Below are 15,459 nucleotides of genomic sequence, written 5' to 3' on the forward strand. Positions count from 1 at the left end.
CTACTAAACATGTCCAGTAAAAAATTGTTAAAATTCAAATTTTCTCGTAAATTTCGGCCAAAATGTATCCTGCTTCATGTCTTTGCTAAAACAAATCCCAATACGTGTAAATTAATTGGTTTACATAAAAGTTATAGTGTTTACAAATGGCGGGATAGATACTGAGATTTTTTATTTGCATACAGTAATGGCGGCAATCAGCGACTTATATCGGGACTGCGGCGGGCATTCTGACACTGGGGGGGGGACTGACTGCCACTGACATCCCCAGTGACACCAATACAGTGATGAGTGCTAATAAAAAGCCCTGACACTGTACTAATGACACTGGGCAGGAAGGGGTTAACATCTGGTGCAATCAAAGGGTTACCTGTGTGCATGCTTTACTGTGTCAGCACACTGCTTTGTATGGCTCTGCTATGCAGGAGCTGACAGGAGAGAGATATGTATTGTTTGTTATACTCGGTGATCGCCAGGTGCCAGCAGGGAATCACCGGCCGGGACCCTGTGATCAACAGGTGAGGTCGCCAACAGCGGCACAGGTTTGCACGTCCCTGAACCCGCCATGATGGGGGAAGGTTGGTGCATGACGGAAGTCAAGGATCTGCGGCGGGACTGGTCTCCTTTTTTTTTTTTTGCTCTCTGCAGTCTGGGCCTCTGCCTCTATCTGTCGACGTAGCTGTGACCAGGGGCGGGCTGACCATTTGGAAACTTGGGCACTGCCCGAGGGCCCGGGGTCAGTAGGGGGCCCCATGAGATGCCCCTGGTACCTTTATCATAGGCATTTTTGAGTTTGGGCAAGGACACAGGGGCCCCATAATTCCCTATTGCCCTGGGGCCCCATGAGTTGTCAGTCCGCGCCTGGCTGTGACTGGGACTTCTGCCTCAGCATATGTAACCAAGGATGATCTTGCTTCAGCCTTAGCGAGGTAAGAAGATAAGATCTCTGGGATGATTCCATCACTTTCTCAGCGGACTAAGAAGCGGGATAGATCCCCGTCACTAGGGTGGTGAAGAGCTGGAGGAGGGTCAAGCAGTAGAATTTCTGTCTGAGGAGCCACAGTCTGAGGAGAAGCAAGAGGTCTCTGCTTCTCAGTCTCAGAGGTTTTTAGTCCAAGACCCCACTGATATGGAAAGGTCTGGATTCCGGCCACCTCCAATAGAGAGCTCTGAGGGTACTTATTCATCCCTGGGCTCTCTGAAGCCTTCACAAAGCACTCAAGCCTTTCCGGTGCATTCTCTTCTGGAGCAAATTATGTCTGCCGACTGGGATCAACGAGACAGAGCTTTAGTTCCACCAAAGAGGTTTTCTGTTTTGCACCCCATGGAACAAAAGTTTAAGAAATGGGGTTTGCCTGTAGTGGATGCAGCTGTTTCATCCCTGAATAAATCCTTAACTTGTCCTGTGGATAATGTCCAGGTTTTCAAGGACCCAGCGGATAAGAAGCTGGAGTCTCTCCCAGGGGCAGACTGACTATTTGGAAACCCGGGCACTGCCCGAGGGCCGGGGGCAGTAGGGGGCCCGATGAGATGCCCCTGGTACCTTTTCCATAGGCTTTTTTGAGTTTGGGCAAGGACACAGGGGCCCCATGATCCCCTATTGCCCGGGGGTTTCATGAGTTGTTAGTCCGCCCCTGGTTTCTCCTAAAGGCCTTCTTCTCCCTGGCAGGTTCTGCCGCACAGTCTGCTGTGGCAGATATTGGCATTTGCCAGTCTTTCTGACTGTGTCAAGCAGCGGATTGGAAGACCATCAGTGCAGGGGGAATACTTGCCCGAGGATTTGGACGATGTTCCGCGTGCTTTGTGTTTCACAGTTGATGCTCTTATTGATTCAATTCAGCAAATTTCTCGCTTGGCCCTCTTATCCGTGCACATGCGCAGGGTTTTGTGGCTGAAGAGTTGGTCAGCAGAACTACCATGCAAACAAATTGTTGGCAGGTTTTCCTTTTCATGGGGAATGACCGTTTGGGGAAGATTTGGACAAATATATCCAAAAGATTTCAGGGGGTAAATATACTCTTCTACCTTCTAAGAGGAAATCTAAACGCTCTTCTTTAGGGGATTCGGTTGCTGGGCCCTCATCTACCAGGCAGTCATTTCACCGCACACAGGTCCCAGCCTCCTGGGGTAGGTCTCAGAATCAAAACCCAAGGAGTCCCTGGGTGCAAAAGTCATCTAAGACAGAACCAAGGTCCACCTCCTTATGAAGATGCTCCCCCATTTATTTGGGGGTTGGGGAGGCTTTTGAATTTTGTGGCTGTGTGGAGGGCTCTAATCCAAGACAAATGGGTCATTTCCACAATTCCTCTGGGGTACAGACTGGAATTTCGGGTATTTTCCTCTCCCCTGTTTCTAATATCAAATGAACCAATACATCCAGAGAAAAGAAGAGCTTTATTTCAGGCACTTGATTGCCTATTGGCTCAAGGAGTAATCATGGAGGTTCCAGCAGGCAAAAGGTTTCAGGAGTTTTATTCAAACTTGTTTACAGTCCCAAAATCAAATGGGGATGTAAGGCCAATTTTGGACCTCAAGAGGCTAAATCAGTTCCTAAATGTCTGATCCTTTCACTTGGAATCAATTCAGTAACTAGTGGCCTCCCCACGGGAGGGAGATTTTTTAGCGTCCATAGACATGAAGGACGCATACTTGCATGGACCAATATTCATTCCTCACCAAAGATTTCCAGTTTCTGGTAGGGGCTCAGCATTTCCAGATCCTGGAACAACTGGGCTGGGTGCTCAACCTCAAGAAGTCGGCCCTGGAACCAGTGTAGAGCCTGGAGTATTTGGGGATGGTCCTAGATACAGTTCAGGCAAAGGTATTTCTGCCTCCATGGAAACGTTGCACCCTGAGGAACGAGGTTTGCATTTTGAAGGCCAAGAGGTATCCTTTGATTCCCCTCTGTATGAGGTTGCTGGACAGGATGGTGTCCTCATTCGAGGCTGTTCCTATGCCCAATTCCACTCCAGACCTGTCTGATTGGAACAAAAAGATTCTGTCTCTGAATTACTGCATAGCTCTGTCTCCAGAGGTGCGGCAAAGCCTGAATTGGTGGTTGATAACTCACAATTTGGAGAAGGGGAAGATCCTTTTGGCCAGTGGTGTGGAAGTTCATAACCACTGACGCCAGCCTTTCAGGTTGGGGGGCTGTTGTGGAGGGGGCCACAGTTCAGGGAACATGGCTTCCATGGGAAAGGGGTCTTCCCATCAATGTCCTGGAACTTCAAGCAGTGAGGCTTGCTCCAAGGTATTGGACATCCAGGCTTCGGGGTTGGCCTGGTGGGATTCATTCCGACAATGCCGCAGCAGTGGCATACATCAACCACCAGGGCAGTACCAGGAGTCGAGGTGCTCAGAAGGAGGTGAACTACATTCTGACCTGGTCAGAGAGATATGTTCCAAGTCTGTCATTCATTCCAAGTGTGGAAAATGGGAAGGCGGATTATCTCAGTCACCGGCAGTTGATTCCAGGGGAGTGGGCTTTGCATTCCGATGTCTTCAAGGAAGTCTGCCAGTGACGGGGTTGCCCGGATGTAGACCATGCACGGCAGGAGTAGATGCCTCAGTGATTCCTTGGAACCAGTTCTCACCGATTTATGCCTTTCCTCCAATCCAGTTGCTGCCGCATCTCTTACGCAGGATTCGGGAAGAGTCTATTCTGGTGAGACTGATTGCTCCGGCCTGGCCCAGGAGGGCCTGGTACTTAGACATAGTGAAGATGGCAAAGGTGTTTGGAGCTGGCTGGGTGTTTGTACTGCCAGTGGGGTCTAGGAAGGAGCAGGTGGCATCCAAGGCGATTATTTCTCAGTGGATCCACCAATTGCTCATTCAAGCCTATGGTTTGAAAGGTAAAGTCCCACCCTTTTGGGTGAAGGCACACCCCAACAGGAGTGTGGGGGCATCCTGGGCAATCTGCCATCAGGCGCCAGTGGCTCAGGTTTACAGAGCCGCTACATGATCTTCGGTTCACACGTTCATAAGGTTCTACCAGGTGGAAATCAGAGCCGCAGTGTTTTATGGGCGGCTGAGTAGGTCCTGAGGGATTATTGATGGTGCCTATCATGGTGTCACCCTTCTACCAGGTGGAGGTCAGAGCCGCGGCAGATTTTGCCTTTAGCCGCAGTGTTTTACGGACGGCTGAGTAGGTCCTGAGGGATTATTGATGGTGCCTATCATGGTGTCACCCTTTTACCAGGTGGAGGTCAGAGCCGCAGTGGATTTTGCCTTTAGCTGCAGTGTTTTACGGGTGGCTGAGTAGGTCCTGAGGGATTATTGATGGTGCCTATCACTGTGTCACCCTTCTACCAGATGGAGGTCAGAGCCGCAGAGGATTTTGCCTTTAGCCGCAGTGTTTTACGGGTGGCTGAGTAGGTCCTGAGGGATTATTGATGGTGCCTATCATGGTGTCACCCTTCTACCAGGTGGAGGTCAGAGCCGCAGAGGATTCTGCCTTTAGCCGCAGTGTTTTATGGGCGGCTGAGTAGGTCTTGAGGGATTATTGATGGTGCCTATCATGGTGTCACCCTTCTACCAGGTGGAGGTCAGAGCCGCAGAGGATTCTGCCTTTAGCCGCAGTGTTTTATGGGCGGCTGAGTAGGTCTTGAGGGATTATTGATGGTGCCTATCATGGTGTCACCCTTCTACCAGGTGGAAGTCAGAGCCGCAGTGGATTTTACCTTTAGCCGCAGTGTTTTACAGGTGGCTGAGTAGGTCCTGAGGGATTATTGATGGTGCCTATCATGGTGTCACCCTTCCCTCAAATGTCTTCTTGCTTTGGGACATCCCACATAGTCATGAGTAGCCTGCTCTGTGTCCTGTGATGTACGATAAAGAAAATTGGATTTTTTTCTACACCTGTAAAATCCATTTCTTGGAGTTCATCATGGGACACAGAGGTCTCACACCTCTTTCTGGAATGTCATTGCTGGCTACACTGCCTGGGTTATATAGGGGAGGAATTCCTCTCTGATTGGTCGGTCAGCGTCCATTCACCTATAGGTGACCTATAACCCACATAGTCATGATTAGCCTGCTCTGTGTCCCGTGATGTACGCCAAGAAATGGATTTTACAGGTAAGTATGTAGGAAAAATCCAATTTTTTTAGAGGGATGTCAATGGAGACTACATGGACCATTTCAACACACATTACGCAGACATGGTCCATTGTTATCACCGTCAGGAAACCTACTTGAGAAATGCCATTCAGCCATCACTGGAACGCACATAGATAGGAGTGGCTGCAAATAGGCTGCAGGTAACGAACAACACTAAAATGCAAAAAAAGAATTAAATAATAACAGGTGAAAACAGATTTAATTAAAAAAAATATGATTATTTATTTTTATTTTTTTGTACACCGCATAGAGCAAGCTATTTGTCATTCAGTTAGGGCTTACACCTACTTTTAAATAAATGATTCCCCTTTATCCGCTTCTAGAAGTCAGGCAGTTCAGGAATCCAGACAATATCGACTCACAGAAAATCTAGGACTAGTTATTTTCCCATTGTACTCCTTCCTGGGAAAAGCCTGGGGTAGAGGGAACTGCAGCAACAACCAGCGTGATAACCGGTGTCACCATTGAAGGAGGTTTACCTCACCAGCACATTATGGATCCAGATCATGTAGTCCAAATATTTATTAAAGCCAACTATGCCAAAATGACAGCCGGTATTTGTTGGGAATGTACTGTGTTTATAAACTTTGATCAGGCGGGAGACAGAGATACAAAATAACATTGTGTATAAACATCTCCAGAAAGAGATACAAGTAACTTTTTTTTTATAAACATTGATCAGATTGGAGATAGAAAAATACAAAGTAACATTGTTTATAAACATTGATCAGACGGGAGATAGATACAAAGTAACATTGTTTATAGACATTGATCAGACGGGGGATAGAGAGATACAAAGTAACATTGTTTCTAAACATTGATCAGACAGGAGATAGAGATACAAAATAACATTGTTTATAAACATTGATCAGATGGGACATAGAGAGATACAAAGTAACATTGTTTATAAACATCGATCAGATGGGACATGGAGAGATACAAAGTAACATTGTTTTTAACGTTGATCAGATGGGACATAGAGAGATACAAAGTAACATTGTTTATAAACATCAATCAGATGGGACATAGAGAGATACAAAGTAACATTGTTTTTAACGTTGATCAGATGGGACATAGAGAGATACAAAATAACATTGTTTATAAACATCAATCAGATGGGACATAGAGAGATACAAAGTAACATTGTTTATAAACATCAATCAGACGGGAGATAGAGATACAAAGTAACATTGTTTATAGACATTGATCAGACGGGAGATGGAGAGATACAAAGTAACACTGTTTATAAATATCGATCAGACGGGAGATGGAGAGATACAAAGTAACATTGTTTATAAATATCGATCAGACGGGAGATGGAGAGATACAAAAGAACATTGTTTATAAATATCGATCAGATGGGACATAGAGGGATACAAAGGAACATTGTTTATAGACATTGATCAGACGGGAGATGGAGAGATACAAAGTAACATTGTTTATAAACATCGATCAGACGGGAGATGGAGAGATACAAAGTAACATTGTTTATAAACATCAATCAGACGGGAGATAGAGATACAAAGTAACATTGTTTATAGACATTGATCAGACGGGAGATGGAGAGATACAAAGTAACACTGTTTATAAATATCGATCAGACGGGAGATGGAGAGATACAAAGTAACATTGTTTATAAACATCAATCAGACGGGAGATAGAGATACAAAGTAACATTGTTTATAGACATTGATCAGACGGGAGATGGAGAGATACAAAGTAACACTGTTTATAAATATCGATCAGACGGGAGATGGAGAGATACAAAGTAACATTGTTTATAAACATCAATCAGACGGGAGATAGAGATACAAAGTAACATTGTTTATAGACATTGATCAGACGGGAGATGGAGAGATACAAAGTAACACTGTTTATAAATATCGATCAGACGGGAGATGGAGAGATACAAAGTAACATTGTTTATAAATATCGATCAGATGGGACATAGAGGGATACAAAGGAACATTGTTTATAGACATTGATCAGACAGGAGATAGAGAGATACAAAATAACATTTCTTCCTAGACAAAGTAACATTGTGTATAAACATCTCCAGAAAGAGATACAAATAACTTTTTTTCATAAACATTGATCAGACGGGAGATAGAAAGATACAAAGTAACATTGCTTATAAACATTGATCGGGGGGGAGACAGAAACATACAAAGTAACATTGTTTATAGACATTGATCAGACGGGACATAGAGAGGTACAAAGGAACATTGTTTATAGACATTGATCAGATGGGACATAGAGAGGTACAAAGTAACATTGTTTATAGACATTGATCAGACGGGACATAGAGAGGTACAAAGTAACATTGCTTATAAACATTGATCGGGGGGGAGACAGAAACATACAAAGTAACATTGTTTATAGACATTGATCAGACGGGACATAGAGAGGTACAAAGGAACATTGTTTATAAATATCGATCAGATGGGACATAGAGAGGTACAAAGGAACATTGTTTATAGACATTGATCAGACGGGAGACAGAGAGATACAAAATAAAATTTCTCCCTAGACAAAGTATCTGTATTTTTTGTTAATATTTAAACTTTTTATTTTTATTTTGTTTGTTATTGTTTTGTTTTTTATTGTTGTCGTAATAAACAAAAGCACAAAAATGCACAAATGTGTGTGACATTCATCCGACTATTTTATAAATAGACCTGTGTTTGTTATCTTATGTACTGACAAAGGTATTTCTGAATACACAGGCCAAGAGCAGAGATGTAAACATTTCTCTGGATCATGGGGGGGTGCACAGGAATTTAAATCCTTAATCTATACTGACAAGCATATACAGGCGTACCTCGGTTTATGAATTTAACTCGTTCTGCGGGACTTTTTGTATTGCGAAAAAAATTCGTAAACCGAAACGCGGTTTGCCATAGGAATGCACTGAAAACCAATTAATCTATTCTGGAGGTCAGAAAAAAGTAAAAAAAAAGTATTTTTTCTGTTCAAAACTCTTTATAAAGTGCACTTTAAAGGCATAAATACTGTACAGGGACATGATTAAAAATTAATTCATAAATGCATTAAAAACCAATTAATCCGTTCCGGAGGTCAGAAAAAAGTCAAAAAAAGTTTTATCTGTTCAAAACTCTTTGTAAAGTGCACTTTAAAGGCAGAAAGGTACATGATTAAAAAAAAAAAAAATCAGAAGTGCATTGAAAACCAATTAATCTGTTCCGGAGGTCAGAAAAAAAAATCAGGGACATGATTAAAAAAAAATTGATAAATTAATTGAAAACCAAAAAATCCATTCGTATTGCGAAAAAAATTAGTAAACCGAGGCATTATTGTCAATAGATTTTCATTCGTAAACTGAAAATTCCATTTACCGAGGTGCTCATAAACCAAGGTACACCTGTAACAGATATAAAAGTCCTACCTGGGCAGCCAATAGCAAGGGCCTCAGAAACCAGCCACTAGCACGTTCCACGTTCATTTCAACCAAAATTTCTGGTTCCTTTAGATAGCTCGATGGATATAATTAACATTGTGAGCGTGCTGCTCATTTGACCATCGTAATATTTCTAAGGACCCCCGGACGAGCAAAGTTGGCCAATTCTCTCACTGAGAACTAGGACTTCCTACATGAAAACAGTGTGTAGCCTAGGCTCACATGGGTCAGTCTGGTGTATGTCCTGATTTCACCAGTGGATGGCGCCGCAAGTACAAACCTATCTTCCTCTGTGTCACTACATGCAAAGGGGGCCGTGCCCTTACTTATACCTCCTACACTATGAATGGGTGCTTGGTGGAGTTGCCCTTTAACTACTAGAAAGGTGGAGTGATCAGGTGGCACCAATATATTCTGTAGCTCTGTACACATTTTGGAGGTTATTTGTGGAAAAGTGTTTTATTTTTTAGTGCAACGTGTAAAGCACGCCTGTTGCATAGTGTTCATCGTATCACCTATAAGGAATGTAATCATCCTTCTGTGCTTATCGCAGGTCCCCCGCGCACGGTCGGCGCCCGATGAACTACACACACATTGCTTTCCTCCTAAGGACGAGAAGATGCAGGCGAGGGCAGATGATTGACACATTTTACAGCCAACCAGAGTATTGATCCAGGTAAATCTCACATTGAATGTCCGTCACCTTATAGAATACGCAGTAGCTATTTAAATGCCAGTCCACCTAAAGTTCTAGGTGGAGCCTGGGGCTCTGTAAAGATGACCATACACTATACAATCTGGTTGTACAGTTTTCTCTAGACCTACCCACATGGAGAAAAAATATATTTGAAATATATTTTAAACATATTCTTCCCAAATATATTGACATATATGTGAAATACTACAATTTAGTATTTGATATATTTCAAAATATATTTAAAAAATAAAATAACTATAAATATATATATATATACAGTTGTGTTCAAAATAATAGCAGTGTGTTGAAAAAAGTGAATAAAGCTGAAAATCCTTCTAATAGTTTTTATTTCCATCCACACAAATGCATTGGGAACACGACACATTCTATTCCAAATCACAACATGAAGAAAAATACATCAAATTTGTGTTGTTCCTCTAAAAAAAATGGAAGAAAAGTGAATATTAGACGGTTCAAAAAAATGGCCGTGTTTGTATTCTTCTTTACAAACTCCAACATTCACTATATAAACTGAGAAATGTTTGAAGATTTTGCTTTCCTTTGAATGACTTCATGAATATTTGGTTGTAGTCGCACTGTTTCTGAGAACTGCTGTACATCTGTGTTGCATGGAGTCCCCCAACTTCTGGCCCCTGTGATCAGGTATTCCAGCCCAGGATGATTGGACCACATTCCACAGTTCTTCTCGATTTCTTGGTTTTGCCTCAGAAACGGCATTTTTGATGTCACCCCACAAGTTTTCTATTGGATGAAGATCCGGGGACTGGGCTGGCCACTCCATAACGTCCATCTTGTTGGTCTGGAACCAAGATGTTGCACGTTTACTGGTGTGTTTGGGGTCGTTGTCTTGTTGGAACACCCATTTCAAGGGCATTTCCTCTTCAGCATAAGGCAGCATGACCTCTTCAAGTATTCTGATGTATTCAGACTGATCCATGATCCCTGGTATGCGATAAATAGGCCCAACACCGTAGTATGAGAAACATCCCCATAGCATGATGCTTGCACCACCATGCTTCACGGTCTTCACAGTGTACTGTGGCTTGAATTCAGTGTTTGGGGGCCGTCTGACAAACTGTCTCCGCCCACTATACCCAAAAAGAACAATCTTACTTCCATCAGTCCACAAAATGTTGCGTCATTTCTCTTTAGGCCAGTCAATGTGCTCTTTGGCAGATTGTAACCTCTTCAGCACACGTCTTTTTCCCAACAGTGGGACTTTGCGGGGACTTCTTGCAGATCGCTTGGCTTCACATAGGCGTCTTCTAATTGTAACAGTCCTCACAGGGAACGTCACACCTTCTTTCATCTTCCTGGGGCTGATTGTTGGCTGAGTCCGCCCCATTTTGGCTATTCTTCTATCCATTCCAATGGTAGTTTTTCGCTTTCTTCCTCGTCTTTCAGGTTTTGGTTGCCATTTTAAAGCATTTACCATCATTTTAGCTGAGCAGCCGATCATTTTCTGCACTTCTTTATATGTTTTCCCCTCTCCAATCAACTTTTTAATCAAGGTACGCTGTTCTTCTGAACAATGTCTGGAACCACCCATTTTCCTCAGAATTTCAGAGAGAAATGCACTGTAACCAGCATGTCCAACATTTGCTGCCTTCCTTCCTTAAATAAGGGCAATCATTGCCACCTGTTTTTCAAAGAATGAATGACCTCACTAATAGAACTCCACACTGCTATTATTTTGAACACGACCCTCAATGAGTGATTCAATGACACAGAATCAGCAGCATGCATGTCATGACTGTCGGGTCTGTTGGATTTCTATGACTCTACTACACCTGCTAGGAAATTATTTGCCATGTAGAAATATCATTTCCACCAAAAACAGTGATTGATCCGGTTATTGATGTCTGACGGCTATTATTTTGAACACAACTGTGTATGTATATGTGTGTGTGTGTATATATATATATATATATATATATATATATATATATATATATACATACAGTATCTCCCAGACGTGAGTCGTCGTCCCCCCCCCCCCCCTCACATTTTTGTAAACATTTTATTCTCTCTTTTCATGTGACAACACTGAAGAAATGACACGTTGCTACAATGTGACGTAGTCAGTGTACAGCTTGTATAACGTGAATTTGCTGTCCCCTCAAAATAACTCAACACACCGCCATTAATGTCTAAACCGCTGGCAACACTAATGTACAGCGCATCCAGAAAGTGTTCCCAGCAGTTAACTTTTGCCACATTTTGTCATGTTCTAGCCTTATTCCCAAAAAAATGAAGAAAAATAACTCTTGTACATAAGTATTCCCGGACTTTGCCGTGACACTGAAAATTGAGCTCTGGGGCATCCTGTTCCCACTGATCATCCTTGAGATGTTCCCACAACTTGATTGGAGTCCACCTGTGGGACATTCAGTGGATTGGCGTCCACCTGTGGGACATTCAGTGGATTGGCGTCCACCTGTGGGACATTCAGTGGATTGGCGTCCACCTGTGGGACATTCAGTGGATTGGCGCCCACCTGTGGGACATTCAGTGGATTGGCGTCCACCTGTGGGACATTCAGTGGATTGGACATGATTAGGAAAGGCATAAACCTGTCTATAGAAGGTCCCACAGGTAACAGTGCATGTTAGAGCACAAACCAAGCCATAGAGTCCAAGGAATTGTCCGTAGACCTCTGAGACAGGATTGTATGAAGGCACAGATCTGGGGAAGGGTACAGAAACATTTCTGCAGCATTAAAGGTCCCAATGACCACAGTGGTTTCCATCATCCATAAATGGAAGAAGTTTGGAACCACCAGGAATCTTCCTAGAGCGAGCCACTTGGCCAAAATGAGTGATCGAAGGAGAAGAGCCTTAACCAAGCACCCGATGGTCACTCTGAAAGAGCTCCAGCGTTTCTCTGTGGAGAGAGGAGAACCTTCCAGAAGAACAACCATCTCTGCAGCACTCCACCAATCAGGCCTGTATGGTAGAGTGACCAGATGAAAGTCACTCCTCAGTAAAATGCAAATGGAAGCCCGCATGGGGTTTGCCAAAAGGCACCTGAGGGACTCTCAGACCATGAGAAACAAAACTCTCTGGTCTGATGAAACAAAGATTTGAACTCTTTGGCCTGAATGCCAAGCATCATGTCTAGAGGAAACCAGGCACTGCTCACCACCTGGCCAATACCAGCCCTACAGTGAAGCATGGTGGTGGCAGCATCATGCTGTGGGGATGTTTTTCAGAGACAGGAACTGGGAGACTAGTCAGGATGGAAGGAAAGATGAATGCAGCAATGTACAGAGACATCCTTGATGAAAACCTGTTCCAGAGCGCTCTGGACCTTAGACTGGGGCGACGGTTCATCTTTCAACAGGACAACTACCCTAAGCACACAGCCCACATAACAAAGGAGTGGCTACGGGCCAACTCTGAGAATGTCCTGGAGTGGTCCCAGCCAGAGCCCAGACTTCAACCCAATTGAACATCTCTGGAGAGATCTGAAAATGGCTGTGCACCGACGCTCCCCATCCAACCTGATGGAGCTGGAGAGGTCCTGCAAAGAAGAATGGGAGAAATAGGTGTGCCAAGCTTGTAGCATCGTACTCAGAACGACTCGAGGCTGTAATTGGTGCTAAAGGGGCTTCAACAAAGGATGGAGCAAAGGGTGGGAATACTTATGTACATGGGGGTTTTTTTTTGTTTTTAATTTTTAATAAATTGCAAAGATTTCAAAACTAACTTTTGCCATGTTGTCATTATGGACTATTGTTTGAAGAATGTGGAGTAAAAAATTAATTTAATCCATTTTGGAATAAGGCCGTAACATCACAAAATGTGGCAGAAGTTAAGTGCTGGGAATACTTTCTGGATGCACTGTAGCCAGACTCTACTTTTGGATCCTGAGAGGACCTCTTCTGCTGGACAGCCAATAAGAAGTGTCTACATCACACAGGCAGCACTGTGGACACCTGAAAAAGGACCCCACTGGCTGTAAAGAGGGGAGAAGACCCAGGACAGAAGTGTCATGTGACCACAGCTTTAGGTGAGTGGTGGGGAACAGGGGCAGTCCAGGTTAGCAACTTATAAAGTATCAAAGCCTAGCACAGCCAGGCAAATAGGCATTTTTAGAAGGGGGTCAGGAGTAGCAGGCCACAAAAGAAAGCTGTGATGGTTTTTTGTTTTATTGGGTTACGAGAGAAACAAAATCCCAACACTGCCTGCATGCTTTTTGGGCGTCTCTGTAAACTGACTAGTTAAAACCCCGCTTCAACCAGGGGAAAGGTTAGAACCTCTGAGAGTGTTTTATTGCTATCCATGACCCCATTCGGGATATTTCCCTTTCATCTCTGTCTATAAGTGTCAGAACCAGAAGTGAAGGGAAGTCTCCCCCAACTGTGACACAATTTCCATGGGTGTCATAGAGGCAGAGCCATTATCTGCCCATCCCATGTACTGCCGTCACGCTCTGAGCCAGTCAGGGATTAAGGGGAAGCTTTGCAGAGCAATGATGGGATTAGAGTCATTAGTGACACGGATCTGCCTGAATCTTTTTACATGGAAGTTTTCTGGTCTCCTGTGGACAGGGCCGCATGTCATGGAGCTGGAAAGAGACACGGACGACTTCTTGATGTACTTCATCCTGATGGAGAAGGTCCCGGTGGGCAACAGGACAATGGAGCCAGGCAAACTTTGCTACATGAGTGAGGAGTCCTATCTCCAGAGGGTGACAGGAGACCAAAACCCCACGCAGTCCCTCAACGTCCACTTCCTAGAGGAGAGCGCTCTGGTGGAGGTAGATGTCAATGTCCTGCAACCTCTGAAGAGGAGACAAGCCGCCCTCCTCCTGGCCATCACCAACCCCACCGAGCGGCTGAGCTGCTTCCTGGAGAGGGGCCTGCTGGACCAGGCAGTTAAGGCAGAGGTGGGCCAGCGGGTTCTGGTGGAGCATGAGCAGAAGCTGTACCCGGCCTTTATACACTATGTGGGCAACATCTTGGACAGCAGCGCCCTACTGCCCCCCATATACTTTGGGGTGGAGCTGGAGGTAAGTGACACCAGCTATCATATTTTGTTATGGCTGTGCTTACTTTTATTGTACAACTCTAGGACCTGATAATAAAAAGAAATGGGTTGTCCCATCCCTCCACAGCTGGAGTAGATGGGTGGCAAATATGAGTCCTCCAGACCCCTGCACTTCCCTGTACACCCTGCACTGTTCCTTGGGACCCTCAAGTGTCCCCCAGCCCCTTTACATTTCCCCTAGACCCTGCACTCTTCCCCAACACCCTCAAGTGACCCCCAGCCCTTTTACATTGTTCCTCTAGACCCTGAAGTGACCTCCGTCACCCTGAAGTTTCCCCAAGCCCCCTGCATTATTCTCTAGACCCTGCACTGTCCCCCAGCCTCCTCACATTGCCTTTAGGTCTGGCATTCTTCCCCAGAACCCTGAAATGTCCCCTAGCCCTCTGCAGTGTATGTCAGAAACATCCATTTTTCTTCTGGACCCTGCACTGTCTCCTAGCCCCCTATAGAATCTTGCAGCCCCCCTAATTTCTCCCCTAGACATGCACTGTCCCTCAGCACCCTCAAGCAACCCCAATCCCCTTTACATTGCTACCCTAGAACCTGCACTCTTCCCAACACCCTCAAGTGACCCCTATCCCCTTTGCATCGCTCCCCTTGACCCTGCAGTGACCCCCATCACCCTGAAGTGTGCCCCAGCCTCCTGCATTTTCCTCTAGACCCTGCACTGTCCCCCATCCCCTTTACAATGCCCTTAGACTCTACTCTTCCCCAGAACCCTCAAGTGTCCCCTGACCCTCTGCAGTGTCCGTCAGAAACCTCCATTTTATCCTCTGGACCCTGCACTCCTAGCCTAGCCTAGCCCCCTGTAGAATCTTGCAGCCCCCTCCATTTCTTCCCTAGACTCTGCACTGTCCCTCAGCATCCTCAAGTATCCCCCCACACTCATTTACATTGCCCCCTAGACCCTCCACTATCCCCATCACCCTGCAATGTCTCCCAGCACCATGCAGTGTCTTGAAACCTCCTTGATGTCTCCCCTAGATGATCCACTATCCCTCATACCTTGCAGTGTCCCCCAGCCCCTTTGCATTGCCCTCTAGACCCTCCACTATCCCTAATCACCTTGCAGTGTCCCCCAGCCCCTTTGCATTGCCCCCTAGACCCTCCACTATCCCTAATCACCTTGCAGTGTCCCCCAGCCCCTTTACATT

General features: G+C 44.8%; 1 protein-coding gene across 1 annotated transcript in view; it reads left to right on the top strand.

Annotated features, from left to right (window-relative positions):
• Window positions 1–15,459, top strand: part of LOC149433059 (ubiquitin carboxyl-terminal hydrolase CYLD-like) — a 92,346-nt gene that overhangs the window by 15,717 nt on the left and 61,170 nt on the right. Inside the window, exons 2-3 of the mRNA XM_089664702.1 lie at window positions 9,090–9,212; window positions 13,807–14,267. Coding sequence (XP_089520828.1) covers window positions 13,818–14,267 — 450 coding nt within the window. The 5' untranslated portion in view covers window positions 9,090–9,212; window positions 13,807–13,817. The remainder of the gene's footprint in view (window positions 1–9,089; window positions 9,213–13,806; window positions 14,268–15,459) is intronic.

The sequence above is a fragment of the Staurois parvus genome, unplaced genomic scaffold (genome assembly GCF_062004578.1).
Source record: "Staurois parvus isolate SC_StPar_1 unplaced genomic scaffold, SC_StPar_1.0 ptg002002l, whole genome shotgun sequence".
Lineage (NCBI taxonomy): Eukaryota > Metazoa > Chordata > Amphibia > Anura > Ranidae > Staurois > Staurois parvus.